Source organism: Dermacentor albipictus, chromosome 3, assembly GCF_038994185.2.
Source record: "Dermacentor albipictus isolate Rhodes 1998 colony chromosome 3, USDA_Dalb.pri_finalv2, whole genome shotgun sequence".
In the NCBI taxonomy this organism is placed as follows: domain Eukaryota; kingdom Metazoa; phylum Arthropoda; class Arachnida; order Ixodida; family Ixodidae; genus Dermacentor; species Dermacentor albipictus.
This window is the reverse complement of record NC_091823.1, coordinates 44,732,434-44,750,874: the sequence shown is the minus strand read 5'-3', so window position 1 is coordinate 44,750,874 and position 18,441 is coordinate 44,732,434. Positions and strand designations below refer to the sequence as shown.

The 18,441-nt window shown below is 49.9% G+C and overlaps 1 protein-coding gene across 1 annotated transcript; it reads right to left on the bottom strand.

Moving 5' to 3' along the window:
- Positions 1 to 985: 985 nt before the first annotated feature.
- egh (beta-1,4-mannosyltransferase egh) lies at positions 986 to 3,854 on the bottom strand. The gene is made up of 2 exons (XM_065427020.1): positions 3,696 to 3,854; positions 986 to 3,143 (listed from the first exon to the last, which is right to left on the bottom strand). The coding sequence occupies exon 2, from the start codon at positions 3,106 to 3,108 to the stop codon at positions 1,729 to 1,731; it is 1,380 nt and encodes a 459-aa protein (XP_065283092.1). The 5' UTR covers positions 3,109 to 3,143; positions 3,696 to 3,854; the 3' UTR covers positions 986 to 1,728.
- Positions 3,855 to 18,441: the final 14,587 nt, after the last annotated feature.

The following is an 18,441-nucleotide window of genomic DNA, read 5'->3' as shown; positions in this document are numbered from 1 at the left end:
AGAAAAATGTTTGCAAGCTGTAGGCAATGCTGTCTTGAAGATGCCAACCAGACCATATTCCTCTGCATGCAGCAGGAAGAGCACAATCTGGCACACAAAAAAATTGCTTGCATATTCTTAAAGTTTTTCAAAGTCCCCTCCATATGTTCCTTCCATGAGGTCAGAGACCCATGCAACAGCACATAGATGTCAGCCATTAGGCAATTGTTATCAGAAGTTACTCCCCTGCAAAAGCCCATAGATACCAGCCATTGGGCGATTGTTGATTATCACAAGTTACTCCCCTGCGAAAGCCTACACATGCACACCCTTTCAATCTTCATTAGAAAGACGTCCTGCCAGTATGTCACTGCTGCTTTATTGCTTTCAGGCACCTTTGTCAGATGCCAACCTTGAAGGGTTACCATAAGTTCACCGTAAAGAAAAAGTATAGAAAGGGTAATCGGCAGAGCATTGCTACCAGCGCAGCCTCAGCGAAGAGAAAACACTGTCTGCACTTTTTATCTCTATTATTAGGTCCTCCTCAAAAGTTTTTGCACCTACATATTTCTTGAAAAGCACCACCCTCATTTCAACGATTACTCAGTGAAGATATGTTGCAGGGCTTCTTTAATGCAAGCCTTTCTCACCCAGGAAAAATGCAGATTCTGTAAGATTCTGTTTCGTATCGCTACAGTATTTGGGACAACTTGCAAAGTCTGTGCCAAGAATAAGTAAACTTTTTTTGCTGACTGATGATGGAAACAGGAACAGATGGAAAACAACAGGGAAAAGCCCACAGGAAATGCCATGTGCTTATCTTACCTTATCTGTTAAAGATGTTTTCTTTAAATTCTGTGACTTGAAACAGGTTTACACATATAAAGGAGGCAGGACATTTCTGTCCTGGCTGTTTGCTTTTTTTCTCTTTACATTGAGAAAACAATGAAAGAAATGTAGGTGCTTGTAGTGTGTACAATCAGTGTTGCAAGAAATGCTGCAAGAGTACGCTCCAGGCATTTATTTGCAAAACTTCAGAGAAGCCTTGACATACATAGAACACCCAGTCATCTAATGTAGCAACCAGGTTAGCAGCCACACAATGACTAAAGAAAACAAAACTCTGCTCCAGCAATGTGTCTTGAGTACTTGAGCAAAACAAAACTCTCAGCTTGCACGCAAACGGGCCGGCCAGCTGTGCGATGCATTCCGACTATGGTGCAACAACTACCGTGAACTTGAATGCCCAGAAATTGGCCACAGGTAGAAATCTCTCTATATAGGTCTCAGTGCAGACTACTCTTCTCTCTATAAAACCTTGCTGCATCATGGTGCTCAGATCAATTCATCCTGAACAGGTAAACATTCTTGTGCCATTCCTGGAGTGCAAGATCGCATGCATGCAATAAGTTGGCTGGTTGTGCTTTGTTCCTATAAGGCATGCTTCTTTGGACAGGACACAGTCATCCCTATTTTTTTTCCTCTCTCGCTTATTTTAAAGTCAAGCCGTGCATGGGCTGGCCAGCCAGCCCAGCATCTTTGGCGCCTACTTATAGTGCTGTGGATGCCAGTGTAGAATGGCGTGATGCATTTACATGCAATCCTAGTTAAGACAACACTAAAAGCAGCATATAACAAATAACTTAGTGCACAAAAACAATCATTCTTAGATTAGCAAAAAAAAATTAAAAGCGACATGGAGGCTCACAACATGTGAACAAGCACGATAGACCAGGTCATCTGGAAAGCTCATACATTGATGGGGCGTTCGAGCTGCTTAGAGACTACATAGAAGCGGTGCTTCTTGCCAAAGCAGCCCCAGAGAACGGCCACATTCTCAATGGCCACATTGAATGGTATGGTGGATAGGGCTCCCAGCAGACAGAGGAAGAAGCGCACAGGTCCCATGCGGTACAAGCTGAAGGACTTGATAACACCAAAGATGTACATGTACAGATTCATGGCCCCCACGAAGGCACACAGGAAGTTGAGCACCGCGGGGCAGGGGATGGGACAAAAGGCTGCGAGGATAAGGTTGGACGTGCTCAGTGGAATCGTTGCCCATGAGTAGAGAGCGAGAGCCAGGAACAACTTGTGGCGCAGAGGGATGGCGCTGCTGTGCACCACAAGGAAGATGCCTTGGAGCCAGCGCTTGCGCTGCTGCAGGAAGTCCCAGAAGGAAAAAGGGCTCTTTTCCCACATTTCGCCAGGAATGAAGTCAAACGTGTAGCCTTCACGGTATGCCACCATGCTGAAGAAGCAGTCCTCAGCAATGGAGCCATCTGGACCATGGTCAAAGGACACCTTGCGCTCGGCACCAGCCCGGGTCACAACGTACGAGCCTTTCCAGCTAAACAGGGGCCTGTGGAAGGCCCAGAACTGGAAGCGCAGCTTACCCATGTCGTCAGCCACACGGAAGCTGTCAGCAAGGGTAGTAACCCAGTTGACCACACGTTCATTGGCATATGTGATGAGACCTTGGCCAAAGGCATGTTTGCCATCCAGGGTAAAGTTGAGGATGCCTCGCACAGAGTCTTCTGTCATTAGGGTCTCTTCGTCTAAGTGCACAATCCAGTCGTCATCACCCAGGATGCTTACATCGTCTTCAAGGCAGTACTGCAGAGCCCGCGCCTTGAATAGGGCACCGCTTTTGGGCCGGTAGGAGGACGGCACTACCACTTCACGAACGCGGGGGTGTTTGGCCAGTCCAAGGGGCTTGTCTGTGACAATTTCCACGATAAAGTTCTCCAAACCAACTTCAGCACAGGTTTCAATGTTCCGCGCGACGTTGGTCCGCACAAGATCTGGGTAGTCGCCACGCGTAACAACGCGTATGCAGATGAAGGGCGCCAGCAGGGGCGAGCCTTTGACACGCACTTTCTCCGGAAAGGCGTTGTACAGCAGCAAGCCTAAGCAGTTGCAAATGCACTGAGGCAGCGCTAACACCGTCAGTAGCCGCATCAGGTACAGCACGATTGTCAAGGGCCAGCCATACTGCTCCACAGGGTCCAGATCATCGTAACTGAACTTCCAGAGGTGGATGCCTCCCGTGAACACCTCGAAGGCCAGTATCAGCCCCACGCAGAGGCAACAGTGCAGCAAATGCTTGGCACGACTGCTCAGCTGCATCTTGGGTAGTCGGGCTGCCACCGGTCGGCTGCGATCTGCGACGCGTGCCACTTTAGTAACAAGAAGCAACGGCAGGAACAAGACAGTGTATTGAAAGGCGAGCTTACAAAGCTGTAACCTTGATTTCGGCATTATCCCCTCTAGGTTGTTTACGTGCAGATAAATGTAAGTGCTCGAGTCCCTTCAAAGCTGCACGTACGAAGCATCTTTGCTCCATGCAGAGGGTTCCTAGCAAGCAGCCGAGTGTTGCAAGCACCACGCCGTAATCTTTTTGGGGACGATACTAGCCTGCAGCGCAAACAAAAGTCGGACAGTGGAGTTTCCTCTTACGTGAGCAAAGGTAAGGTCTGTTGTGGGGTCAATTTATGCGAAAGCGTAGCAGCGTAAGGCAACCTGCTGACTCTAGCAAATCGGCTGTTTACGGAAAAAGTGAAGGAAAATGACTCGATCATTACACCAAAACGCGCTAAAGGCGTGTTTGATGGGCGTTACCCTTTAGCGATGCTAAAGTTCGCGCTAACTAAAGCTCAATGAAGTTCCCAGAATATGAAGCCGCACATTATATGTTCATGCGAATGTATACTTACAAAACACGGTTTCGGCGACTAGACGCAGAGGCCAGCCCTGAAGATTTGTTAGGTTGACGAGCGTTGAGCAGCCATGGCTGGCCGGCCCGCAAGGCTTCACGGGCCAGGGGAGGAGAAAAGGAGGGATGGAGGAAAGCGTGAAGGGGAGAGGAAAACTTGATGCAAAACTTGATACCTATTGATGATGCTGATAGTTATAAAAATTAATACGACAGAAATGTGCAACTTCGGAAACATATAGTAAATGCATATTATTGTTGTGGTAAAGCTTTATATGCTTGTACAGTACGAACTCAACATGAATAAATAATTTCAAGGCAAGAATGGTGCATTCTTCAGAAAAAGCCCTCAGAAAAAGGAAGTGAAACCATGTGAAACCTCTAGTGAAACTGGCGGCGACATTCCTGCTTCTGGTGATTACTGCTGGTGATTCATCACGCAAGCTCATATCGCGGCATTTTCACCGCGCATTATTTATCAGGCAACCTCGCTGGTCGCCAACACGTCTGTTGTCAAATGCGTGCTTGTTTCTCATTTGTGGCGCTCATAAAGTTTCATGTGGTGGCGCTTACCCGCTACGGAGGATTGGCGAAGAAGCCGGCGGTTTCATGCTTTAGCTTGGGCCCAACTCCGATGCGGCCTATTCAAATACATTGAAAACGCAAAAACGGCTCTCTGACATAACCCCTGCACCCATTTTAATTAAATTTGTTGCATTTGAGAGGGAAAGTTAAATTCTAGTGACTGTTAGTACCGGAATTTCGATTTATGGCCTGAATTCTGTGAAAAAAACATTTCAAAAATTCAAAAGTTCGAAAATATAAAAGCACGAAGTTTACAAATTAATAGCTCTCCGTCAAGAACAGATATTGAGCTTCTGTAATCGGCATCCATTAGACCATTCAACGCGGATAAATTCGATGTCAATCTATATATTACGTAAGTTGGTTACGTTGTGTACAAGGTTTCTGCAATAGCTGTATTTATACATTTTGAGATTCGTGTGTAACATATCAATTTTGTCTGCTTTAGATGTACTATGAGGTGCAATTCACATAATAGTGATATCATTTTTCATTATTGAGTTACGCAGTTGTAAACATGAGTGTCGCGGTACAACGCGAACAGAAGAGAGGGAGACGTTCTTCAAGAACAACAGGACAACCTGTTCAAAAACAAACAGAACAGAGCCGCGTCTTCTTCGTCCTCACCCAATCTCACTGACCCACTAGACGGAGTCCGTTAATGCCCCCATCGTCGTTGTCGTCTGCATAGAATACACGCGTCAATACAAAGTGAACCTGCCCACATTAAAGCTTCAACCACAAGAAACACGTTCCCGACGGATTGTCGACGCCAGCTGGCATCGTCAAGAACTATAAGACGCTGGAGGTGACGCTCTCTAGATGCTGAATTGTGCCCATGCCAAATCAAATAGCCGGCCAAAAATATGTCGTAAACTTTTGTAGTTGGGAACTTAGCAATCCTTAGTTCCTTAGCAATCCCGATGCCATAGGCAACCATAAAGCAGTTGCGCAGCTACCAATGGAACTATGTTAATGCATTGCTAATGAACAAATAAACCTCTTAACAGCATTAGCCTGTCACAGCCTGTCACAAATTGCCACCAGGGCTGTGGAACAATAAAAAAAGTTTCACATATCACTGGCTTGTGTCAGTGCTTACTGGCAGCTTGTGGATACACTGAAACCTGCTTATAGCAAACTGGCCTATGCACTAAAAATAGTTCATTATGATGTAATGGTTCTGCGGAAACCTGCAAGGTGGTGAGAAGTAATTATAATTAAGGGAAAATGAGACATTCACCCAATTGTAGCAATTGCTACAAAGGAAACACATACGGGTTCCTCGAAAGAAAAGCCTCGCATTGGAAGAAAAATTTGTCCTGGTCCGGGACTCAAACCTGAGACCACCGCCTTTCCGGGGCAGCCGCTCTACCATCTGAGCTAACCAGGCGGCTAGCAGATGGCACGGCGAAGTCAAATTTGTCAACAACTCAAAGCGAAGGCAAGAGTTGATGCCTGCAAGGTGAAGAGAAGTAATTAATTAAGGGAAAATGAGACACCCACCCAATCGTAGCAATTGCTACAAAGGAAACCTTTTCCTTTGTAGCAATTGCTACGATTGGGTTGATTTCTCATATTTCCTTAATTAAATAGTTCATTATATCCGGTAATTCTTTATCCAAATCCAAACTGGCCTATAACAAAAGGAAACAAACTTTTGTATTGTGTTTGTTCTACACAAATTTGTCTTCTTCAGTGGAAATTTTAAGTCAAAGTTATCTGCTTTTTTGTAAACAAAACCATGCATAGTGCACAGCAATCTTTACTTGTGCCTTGAACAGCTTGCCAGTCACTAAAAGTGGCGACTTGATTGGATCTTGCATGAAGTACACTGCTGGCATGCTTCGAAGTATACTCACATTTAGGCACAATAGAAAAAGAAGAAAAGAAAGCATGAAAAAGAAAAGCCTCTGTTATGAGTGAGTGTTTTACACAAGTATCAGTCAGCAAGCTTTGTGTGTACAATTTAGAGGATAATTCACTTTATGCTGTTTTTTTATATATTATGTTATTGACTAGAACTGTACAAAGAGAAGAATGATATGTACTACAAGTGTGGATCTTTTCCTTGGCAGTAGCCAAACATGACTTAGAGCACACAATTACTTTTTTATCCAATTTATTTGCTAAAGGGCCAAAGCGTGCTCTGTGAAAGCTTTTTGAACAATATGCACAAGAAATGTCCAGTACTATTCCACCATACAGCGGTTGCCTGCACACACAATGCAACTCTTAAATACAATCTTTTGTCCGTACACGAATAGCAAGGGAGCTTGCGAGTGGTAAATCTTCATGTTGCCTTTTTGTATGCATTTCAGCAAATGTCTGCACAGCATCCTCTGATTCAGGTTTAAATTTTCTGGTCTCCTCCTCCTCGTCATCATCATCAGCCTATTTTATGTCCACTGCAGGACGAAGGCCTCTCCCTGCAATCTCCGATTACCCCTGTCCTGCACCAACCGATTCCAACTAGCGCCCCGCAAGTTTCCTAATTTCATCGCCCCACCTAGTCTTCTGCCGTCTTCGACTGCACTTCCCTTCTCTTGGTACCGATTCTGTAACCCTAACGGTCCAACGGTTACCTAACCTGCACATTACATGACCTGCCCAGCTCCATTTTTTTCTCTTAATGTCAATTAGAATATCAGCTATACCCATTTGCTCTCTGATCCAAACCGCTCTCTTTCTGTCTCTTAACGTTATGCCTAGCATTCTCCGTTTCATGGCTCTTTGCGCAGTCCTTAACTTGTTCTCGAGCTTCATTGTCAATCTCCAAGTCTCTGCCCCATATGTTAACACTGGCAAAATGCACTGATTGTACACCTTCCTTTTCAATGATAATGGTAAGCTTCCAGTCAGGAGCTGACAATATCTGCCGTATGCGATCCAACCCATTTTTGTTCTACAAATTTCCTTCTCATGATCAGGGTTTCCTGTGATTAATTGACCTAGGTAAACATACTCCTTTACAAACTCTAGAGGCTGACTGGTGATCCTGAACTCTTGTTCCCTTGCCTGGTTTATTATCTTTGTCTTCATATTAATTTTCAACCCCGCTCTTACACTCTCTCTGTTAAGGTCCTCAATAATTTGTTGTAACTCGTCCGCATTGTTGCTGAATAGAACAATGTCATCGGCAAACTGGACGTTGCTGAGATATTTGCCGTCGATCCTTACTCCTGCGCCTTCTTAATAGCTTGAATACTACTTCCAAGCACGCTGTGAATAGCATGGGAGAGATTGTGTCTCCTTGTGTGACCCCTTTCTTTATAGGTATCTTCTACTTTTTCTTTTGTAAAATTAGGGTAGCTGTGGAATCTCTGTAGATATTTTCCAAGGTATTTACATAAACCGTCTGTACTCCTTGATTACGTAATGCCTCTATGACTGCAGGTATCTCTACTGAATCAAATGCCTTTTCGTAATCTATGGAAGCCATATAGAGAGGCTTATTGTACACTGCGGATTTCTCGATTACCTGATTAATGACGTGAATGCGATCCATTGTAGAGTATCTCTTCCTAAAGCCAGCCTGTTCCCTTGGTTGACTAAAGTCTAGTGTTGCCCTTATTGGAGATTATTTTAGTGAATATTTTGTATAATACTGGGAGTAAGCTTATGGGCCTATAATTTTTGAATTCTTTAATGTCTCCCTTTTTGTGGATTAGTATAATGTTTGCATTCTTCCAGTTTTCTGGGACCCCTGGGACAGAGAAGTTAAACTTCTCTGGTTTCATCCGTTTCTTATTGCCTCTTATTGCCAGAATCCAGGGCATTCTACACTTTTCTTTGCTAAAACATAAAGTACATATTAGATTTATACCTTGTTTTGGAGCTCAAATGTCATTTCTAAGTTATTTACTTTCAACCCATAAAGAGTTGATGTGCATTCGATTCTAAGGTGTTAGAATTGGGCAAATACTGCCAAATGAATCAGCAGTGTTATGGCGTTTTTTCAGCCTCTTGTTTAATTCGACCCGCTGGATAATTAGAGCAGTTTCGTTGGTGCTGCCAGAGTCTAATTAACAGAAATTGACTGTATCTACTATAGCTGGCACTCTTGAACATACATGGCACAAAACAATAAATGAAATAGCATTAGTACAACCAGAAGGCATGTTAACATAGACGTTTGTTGTATTTGCATGATAAAATCTGTTGCTTTATGCACTTTTGCTTAAACTATTGAGTAATTGTTGCTTGCCAGCACACTGCAAACCTGGGCATTGTCACTTACTGACATTTCACTGAGTTTGCTAAAAAATTACTCAGTGCCCTGATGTTGGGAAAAATTACCAAAGTATTCAAGGTATTATCAGCTTCATCATGCGTGACTGCCACTTGTTCTGGTAGCTCTTTGGCAGTGTCTTGGCAGTGTCTGACAATGAAAGCTTAGTTTTGTTAGTCACCGAAGGGGATAGCATTCTAGCTGAGCAACTTCCTTAGTCATCCAAGGACTAGTAGTTCGTATTCGTTTCATCATCGATACATGGCTTGTGTGTGAGCAAGATACTTTTCAGGTCAACTATTTTATATTTTATTAATGATGCCCCGCTCATTTAGTTGAATATACACAAATGGCTCATTCTCACGGTTTGCATTTACCTCATCCCATTCGAATATGTCATTGTCTATATCAAGCTTATCGTATATGAACTAGATCTTTTTGTCCATTCTTTTACAGTGAAGCTGTATATGGCTAGGGTTCCGTGCATTTTTGATGACGACGAACCTTTGCCATGGCTCGCACCTGTTCTTTGTGAACAAAAACTATCATCATCAATGGCTCATATCCTGATAACCAAGCAAAAATGCCATGGCTCATAGCCCCGTAAGGCAGAGGCTACAAGCACTCGGGAAAGTGAAGCGAACAGTGCTTAAATTCTTTCTAATCACGCATACAACATATAGAACAGCATGTCGAAATCCGTCATCATCAATGACTCATATCCCCATGAGCAGTGGGTTTACCCTGGCTACGATAAGCTTTAAATACAGTGTTCTCAGCACTATAGTGAAAGCCCGGCATAACCACAGTAACTCACTTCACTTAACCTTGTATGCACCTCTATTTTCTTTCCTTGGCACGTTTTGCGTTACTCTCGTAGTCCCTCGATTATCTGGTCGGTGCAATACGTGGCCTGCCCAGCTGCACTCCTTGCTCGTAATTTCACCTAGAAATCTGGCCACCTGTGTTGCTGTCTCTGATCGAAGCTGTCGTCTTTCTGTCTCCTCATTCCAACACTCATTGCGCGGCCCTCAGCTACCAGTTCAATTTGATGTCCATATGTCAGTGCTCACAAAATGCCCGGATTGCACACGCGAAAAGTTGACGGCGGCAAAGCTACTGCTTTGAAGCACATCTTCCAAGTACAATAGAAAGAATATTTGGGCATGGGTGTCTGCATTTTGTTTGTTCTTTCTTTTTGTTAGCAGCAGCACTGTCCCAGTTTTTTTGTTTACGAAAAAATCCTCAGAAATAGATATCTGTTTTTTAGCTTGAAGTTTCTTAAAATATTTATTTTCTCATGGTGATCATAGAATTTTATAATTACCGGTCACCTTTTGTCAGTTTGTCAAATCCTATGTATGTGTTCAATCGAGCTGGCATGTGCACTCAGTGTTTCTGTGAAGATGCCTCTGAAGATAGATTCCTCGAGATCTTCAAGTGTCTCACTCCACAAAGAATCGACTCCTGCACCACACAGAAGTGACGTTCAATGTATTTTTCCTCGTCGCCACTTATAGCTTAGCAGTTCCAAGAGGCAGACCGACTCTGCGGTTACTGTCAATGGTTATTACCGTCAACGGCACAAACTACAGCACGACCGTACACAAGGAATTGCACTCGAAAACTGACCCTGTGTTGTTTTTTTCTCCACCTTTACTCAGGCTCGCGCGTGCGCACCTGACCCTTCTCTGGATCGCACAGCGCCGACGGAGCGGCAGTCGCTCCCTAGCACTTTCGCAGCAGCCCTAGCAGTCAGAGCTGTGACCCCTAACCCGCGGTTCGCAGTGAGTTGCGACCACGGCGGGTTCAGGCCAGTGGGGACAGGGTGAGTCTCGACCTAAGGTGTTTATTCACCTTAGAGTACAAAGATTCCAACAGACAACAGCCACAACACATACAAATACAACACAAAACACAACCACAGCGGCGGAGAATTCCGCACGTCTGGGATGAAACAAACCGCACAATGTGGGAGCCACAAAAGAGGCTGATAAGAGTTCAGCTCACCCAAAGTGGTTCCGCGCTCGGGCCCTGGGGCGGTGAGTCGCACACAAAGGCCGGGCGCAACAGGGGGGACGGCGTGCGGCGGTCTCAGCGGCGGATTTGAGATGCGGCCGTTCGCTAGCTCTTCCACCGTGAGACAAAGATCCGTCGGGGGAATAGCGCTTCTCCCGAGCGGCGGAGAGGGGTCTCCCCGGTTCCAAGAAAGGGAAAGGAGGGAACGGGGTGCCTTGGCTGCAGCGTCGCGGCCAGGCGCGAAGAGCAGCGGGAGTGGCGAAGGTGCCCTCTCCTCGCTACCCTCCGCGAGCGAGCACGTGATTATCGCGTGATAACCGCGTGGCCGCTCCGGAGATATCGGGATGCGCGTGCGATCCCCACATCCCCCCCTCCTTAAAATAACCCTTTAGCCGCTAAGAGGCCGCAGTCACCTGAGGCTTTCCTGCGAGAGGGACATGCTACTCCGACAGCAACACGGTTTGAGTCCATCCATGTTGGTGAGGGAGCAGCTCTAGCTGCAGACCGTCGTTGTCGCCGTGTAGGTGGTCGCGAGCCAGGCCGGAACGCAGGAGGATGGTACGGAGCAGCTTGACAGCAGCGGGATGCAGTGGGAGGCAAGAAGGGCGCTGGGTCCGGGTCATCTTGCGTCTCGGCGGCGTCACCTGCCCAGTCGGACGTGCCGGGTCCGTGGTGGCGAAAGGGTCCCTGGATTTTTCTTGGCTGCCTCGATTACGCTGACGCGATCCCCGAACCAGCCTCGAGATGGCGCAGGACAGCTCTTTTGATGTTCTCGGAGGTCGTTGCCCTCTGGTATTGGCGCACCCTCGCGGGTTTCGGCAGGCAAGATCGGCAAAGGCGCGCCGACCCACCCCTGACGATGGCTTGCACCTCGCTGCGCAGCAGGGGTCCACTCTGTCCTTGCGGGCGAAGTCTTTCGTTCGACCTTGAGGCTGGGTGCTTGGTTGTGGGGCTCGCAACTCGGTCGCGGAGCTGTGCGGCGCGGTTCGGCGAATTCTGCGCCGCCGCGACCATTCCGGACCGGAAGTCGCCCGCTGCACCTCTCGCTGTTAGCCGCCGGAGGATGTTTTCTCGCCGCCCGTTGCCTGCACTGCGCTGCTGACTGCTTGCGGCCTGCTCGTCCCCACCGGCAGTGGAGATGGTCTTTTCCTTCTTGCTTGATGGTTGTTGCACGGCTCCCGACGGGCGGTCTGCTGCTGCGACAATTCTGTTAGCCCCTCTCGCTTCTTCCAAAGAGAAAGCGCGTGCTCGCTCTGGAAGCCTGCATGCTAGACATCGGAGGAGCATTCCGTCCGATATCGCGCACAATAAAATAGCCTCCGCGAACCGGACAGAGTTAGTTCTGCCGAGATCGCAAGTTATAATGCCGCACCGGGCTCGAACCTCGAGCCGTGCCACCCGATGCCGCTGCCTGCGGGCGCGGGAGAGCATTCTCCTCGGGCCACTCGTTCCCTCTGTCATAGTAGGGTTTGAGATCGCAGACATGCACCGGTCGGCTGATCGGTCTTAGCTTCAAGTCCGCCAGCCTGTACACGAGCGAAGAGACAGTCTCTCGCACCCGGTACGGTCCTGCCCATTTTGGCGCCAGAGAAGCTGAGAATTTCTTACTGGCGTCGCTCAGGACGTGATTCCGTCTCAACACCAGGTCGCCCACTTTGTACTGAACTTCCCGATGAGAGCGGTCGTACTGCGCTTTCTGCTCGGCACGTGCAGTGCTCAGGTTCCGTCGCGCTTTTCGTAAAGCCTCCGTTACCTTCGCGCGCAGCCCAGTCGCATAATCGGCGCGTGCCGACGAAACAACCAGTTCCGTGCTGCTTCGTTCCTGTAGAGTAAGTTCAACCGGATTCAACAGCTCCCTCCCAAGGTTGAGGGTGGCGGGTGTATACCCAGTCGATCGATTCACTGTCGACCTGATAGCAAATCCAATTTCAGGAAGACAAGCGTCCCACTCATTGTGCGTCCCCGCAAATGCAACTAGCATGTGCTTGATGTTGCGGTTCACACGCTCAGTGGGATTCGCCTGGGCATGGTACGTGGTTGTTCTCCTGTGCTTAATGCCGAGAGCTGCACAAGAGTCCACGAAGAGTTTGGCAGTGAAGTAGGACGCATTGTCCGTTATCAGCTGCTCAGGATAGCCGAATCGTGTAAACACCTCGATCAGCTTTCCCATGATAACGCGTGCCGTCAGCTTCCGCAGGGGGAACAATTCCGCCCACTTGCTGAAATGGTCTGTGACTACGAGAAGGAATCGGTTCCCGCTCGGTGTCCTGGGGTAAGGCCCCATGACGTCACATGCCGCAATTTGCCACGGTGTTCGGCTATTGATCGGCTGCATGAGCCCGGGTGGGCGTCCACCACGCGGCTTCACGCGTTGGCACACGTTGCACGAGCGGGTGTAGCGCATCACCTCCCGCTTCATTCCAGGCCAGGTAGCAAAGCGGCACAACTTTAGATAAGTCTTAGGGCCACTTGCATGCCCGGCCAGGCACGTATCGTGAAAGTAGCGTAAAAGTGCTCCTCTCAGCGTGCGTGGAATCACCGCTTTGAAGGACTCGTGTGTATCCTTCTCCGCGGGAATGTATCTCAGCAGGACGCCGTCAGAGTCTAGCAGGTAGGAATCCAACGCGCTCACAGCATTACCAGCTGTTTCGGAGCGCCGCGCACCCACAGCAATACCAGCTGCGTCCATGTGCGCCGCGGCCGCGCCGCCGGGCTCCCGGAGCCCCTCAAACACTTTCTTACAAAATGGATCCCCCCGCTGTGCCTCTAACAGCTCCTTTCTGCCGAACACGCTCCCCACAGAACTGACGCAGTCCAAGTGGTTCACGCTTTCGTCCTGAGAAGGGGGTTCATCCGCCCTTCCTTCGGGACCAGCGCCGTCGAGCATTGTAGCAGTTACTCTGCTCTTAGGCTGAGTCACTGAGGGGTCACGATGGGTATTAATATTACCCCTCCTGACAACCTCAGTCGTCGCAGCGGTTAGTCCGCTCTCAAGCTCAGTTTCGGGCGAGGTGAGTTGAGTAGTAATATCACTCTTCTCACAGTCAACGGGCGCGCGCGAAAGTGCGTCCGCCACAACGTTGTTCTTTCCTCTCCTGTAGCGAACGGTAAAATCGTATCGCTGCAGGAGAAGTGCCCATCGCGCGAGCCGGCCGCTCGGCTCTCCTAAGCGCCTAAGCCAAGTTAATGCCATATGATCGGTCTCAATTATGAATGGGACTCCATCAATATAGTAGTCAAACTTTTTGAGAGCGAAAATGATCGCCAGACATTCTTTTTCGGTCACAGAGTAATTTTTCTCTGCGGGAGTCAAAGAGCGGCTGGCAAAAGCTACCGGGCGCAAGCTACCTTCGTGCTGTTGGAGCAAAACCGCTCCTAGGCCAAGGTCGCTGGCGTCCGTATGAATGACAAATTCTTTGTTCAAATCAGGTAGCCTTAACTCGGTGGTTTCCACGAGCGCGTTTACGAGGTTGCGCAGTGCCTCCTCTTGCTCGGGACCCCACCTCCACTGCTCACCTTTCCTCAACAGCATTGTCAAGGGGGCTTGCAGTGCAGCGCAGTTTGGGATGAACTGTCGATAGAAATTCGCCAGCCCCAAAAAGCGTCTCAGTCCGCCTATGTCTTCCGGTGACGGGTAGTTCAATAATGCCTGAACCTTGTCATCACACGGTAGAAGGCGTCCGTTATCCAGTTTAAACCCCAGTAGCGTTACTCGGGTTGCTGCAATCTGGGTCTTGGTCGGGTTTAGCGTTATCCCCGCAGACCTCAGACGCTCCAACACGTCCCTGAGATGGCGTAAGTGCCCATCAAAGGTACGCGAGTATACCACAACATCGTCCAGGTAAGCAAGAGCGTGGTGCCACCTTGCGTCACCCAAGACACGGTCCATCAGGCGCTGGTAAGTCGCAGGCGCACCGACAAGTCCGAATGGCATACGGGTAAACTGGAAAAGTCCCCTGTGACACGTGAAGGCAGTCTTCTCTCGGTCACAGGGATCTACCTCCACCTGAAAGTATCCTCTGCTTGCATCGAGCGTAGTGAAGTACTTCGCTCCGCCAACGTTGGATACGATCGAGGGAATGCTAGGAAGCGGATATGCGTCCTTGCGTGTCACCTCGTTCAGGCGGCGATAGTCAACACAAAGGCGGGGCGTCCCATCCTTTTTAGGAACCAACACCACAGGAAAACCCCATGGGCTGTCCGATCTTTCAACAACGCCTGTATCGAGCAGTTCGTCCAGAGCGCTGTCTAGTGCTTTCCTCTTAGCCAAACTCACCGGCCGAGGATTACACTTCCACGGAGAGGCGTCACCTGTCTCAATTTTGTGCCTGTATAGCGTAGTGCAACCAGGCCGCTCTGTGAATACGGCATCATATTCAGTCAGAAGCGCTGAGAGGCGAGCCTTTTCTTCCCCCGACAAACTGCTTGAGTCGTCCAGCAGCGGGTGGTATCGTTCGCCCCTCACTGCGGCACAGTCTGCCACCGCAGCGGGGGTTATGGGCTGTGCGGGAGGGGAGCAGTTCCCCTCCGCGCCTCTTTTCTCAGCGCGGTTGGCCGGACGGCATTTCGACCCGGCCGCAACCGTTCTGAGGGACCTTTTCGGGCAATCGTTTGGTCGGTCTGCGCGCGAAGCATCATCGAACGAAGTTGTCTCTGACGCTTTTTGAGATGAAACGAAAGGGTTCAGGGTGCCACATGCTCGCTCCCTATATCCTCCGTTGCAGACGTCAATAACAATGCCCGTCTTGGCGAGGAAATCTCTACCAAGAATTATAGGAACCGACAGGCCGGGAAGGTGAGCTAGGCGCTGTCGCCTCACCCGTTTCTCCCACCGCACCACAAGCCTAGCAGCACAGCTCGCGTGTGCCGTGCCGCTGGCCAGTCGGAAGGTCACATTACTCTCTCTCAGTCGGATAGCGTTCCGACGGAGATGTTCACACACCTCGTCGCCAAATAGTGAAGCGCTCGCTCCTGTGTCTAACAGCGCAAAAAACCTGCGCCGGGCGACTGTAACCTCTATGAGCGGGACTGGCGTGTCGCTGGGCAATCCAAAACGACAAGCCAGCGGGGCAAGGAGTTCATGTGTCTCACTTCGCACCGCTGTAACCGCCGCCGGCCATGCAGCATTGCTCACCGGCGGCCCCGCTCGTTTCCCGAAAGCGCGTGCTCTCGGTTCGCAGGCTGTCTGTAATCCCGGGCGAAGTGCCCCGGCTGGTTGCACCGATAACAGAGGAGAGCCGGCCTTTGACGGGCTTGGCGTCCAGTGCCTCGCGCCGTTTGACCATTGTTCCTCTCTATCGACTGCTCCCTTGCAGGCACGCTCTGCTCTCGCATCATCGAGCCGGCATATCGACCACGATTCTGCATACCTCGGCCATCGGCAGCGCATGCTGCACGCATGGCATAAGTGTACGGATCGAGAGCCCGGTCAGATAAGCCCCAACCGTTTCTCAGTTGTCCGTCACTGAAAGCAACCACACCATCTCCACCGGAACGAGTGCGAAAAGTGTCCCCGTTCCACGCGCATCGCGGCTCAAGTGCCCTCGACGCTGGGGGTGGAGGTCGGTATGAGCGCAAGGCGAGTATGTCCGCCTGTATGCGCTTTGCCTCCGAGGCCAGCTCATCCAAATCCCTGAACTTGCTGCCTCTTAGGTACGCTGCGAAGGTGGGATGAGCTTGTCGTGTGACTCTCTCCACCTTATCGCAGTTTGGAGCGGTAGGGTCGGCGGTACGATAAAGTTCGTCCATCGCCCTGACGTACTCGAGCAAGGATTCGTCCGGATGCTGAGTACGTAGCTCCAACTCGCGCCGCAGACGACGCTCGTAATCTGCGGGCAGGAATTCCTCGCGTAATCCCGCTCGGAACTCAGCCAGCGTGCTAGACCGGTAGCCAGTAAGCCGGAACCAGCGGGCAGCGTGATCAGTCAACGACACTGGTACGACGCGTTCCAGCATCTCGTCATCGGACAGCCCCGTTGCGCGCTGGTAAGTCAGCACGCGATCGAGGTATTCGTTGACGCTAACTGAATCATGATACCCGCTGTAGGTGGGTAAGTCCACCCTCACTCTCGGTCTAGCAGCGGCGGCAGATGTCAGCAGAGTGTTCTGCACGGCACCTGTCAACCTCTCAATCAAGCGCATCGCATCCTGCAACAGCGCCTGTTGAGGCTCGCTCTGGCCAGTAATGCCTGGCACAGGAGCAGAACGCGTCGAGCAAGTATGCCGCAGTGGCTCCATGCTCTCCGCAAACACTGGCGAAGGGTTCGGCGTAATGTGCCTCCCGCCTTCAAGGGTACATCCTGCCGGAGAGAGCGCCTCATGTGTCGCGCTACCCTCTTCGAAGCTTATCAAATTCCCAGGGCTAGTGTTCGCCGCAGGGCATGACTGAGCGGTAGCAGTTACCGCCGCTTCGAATTGTTGCCTGTTGGTAGCAACCTGCGACAGCGTATACAACGGCTGTAAATCAGCCCCGTATGCTGCCATGGTTCGTTCGTGCAGTGGTAGACACTCACACAAACAGACTCAACCTGTCACACCTCTGGCCCCACGTTGGGCGCCAAATATAGGGGTATTACTCAGGCTCGCGCGTGCGCACCTGACCCTTCTCTGGATCGCACAGCGCCGACGGAGCGGCAGTCGCTCCCTAGCACTTTCGCAGCAGCCCTAGCAGTCAGAGCTGTGACCCCTAACCCGCGGTTCGCAGTGAGTTGCGACCACGGCGGGTTCAGGCCAGTGGGGACAGGGTGAGTCTCGACCTAAGGTGTTTATTCACCTTAGAGTACAAAGATTCCAACAGACAACAGCCACAACACATACAAATACAACACAAAACACAACCACAGCGGCGGAGAATTCCGCACGTCTGGGATGAAACAAACCGCACAATGTGGGAGCCACAAAAGAGGCTGATAAGAGTTCAGCTCACCCAAAGTGGTTCCGCGCTCGGGCCCTGGGGCGGTGAGTCGCACACAAAGGCCGGGCGCAACAGGGGGGACGGCGTGCGGCGGTCTCAGCGGCGGATTTGAGATGCGGCCGTTCGCTAGCTCTTCCACCGTGAGACAAAGATCCGTCGGGGGAATAGCGCTTCTCCCGAGCGGCGGAGAGGGGTCTCCCCGGTTCCAAGAAAGGGAAAGGAGGGAACGGGGTGCCTTGGCTGCAGCGTCGCGGCCAGGCGCGAAGAGCAGCGGGAGTGGCGAAGGTGCCCTCTCCTCGCTACCCTCCGCGAGCGAGCACGTGATTATCGCGTGATAACCGCGTGGCCGCTCCGGAGATATCGGGATGCGCGTGCGATCCCCACAACCTTTATAGGCTGGCGCAAGTGGTGCTATGTAGTGGACGGCAATTTAAAACGAAACTATAACAGTGGCTACTTGGCAACGCCCAGTTTCAAAGGGGATGTCAGCATATCATCATCATCAGCAGCAGCAGCAGCAGAGCAGCATCACATCATGCCACTTGTCAGGCGATGCGAGATGCGCACTGCGTAGCATGAATACGTGCAAACTTTGCACTGCAGTTGCGTCACATCATGCCCCTGTGTCAAGGAATGTGACATGTGCACCGCATAGACTTCATACTTGTGTTTACTTGTTAGTATAGGTTGCTGGCTTTCATAACAGCTTTACAAAACCTGAAGCTGCTTCCCTATAATTTTATTCAGCATGCTTGAATTAAAACCGCACCACAACCCAGTATAGTTAGTTATAAGAATCAAACGAATTGTTTTGTAGATACAGTGCTCAACCTCATCTCAATAACAAAAAATTGATTGGTACTGCAATCATTATAATTGCAGTAAGAGGGGCAAGTTTCAATAAATAGCAGCAAACATGCAGGTTTTGCAAAGCAGGCCTGTTCAACTAACCTGTCGGAGTGTTTCACAATCAAATTGCGCAGACCTGTACCTACTTTG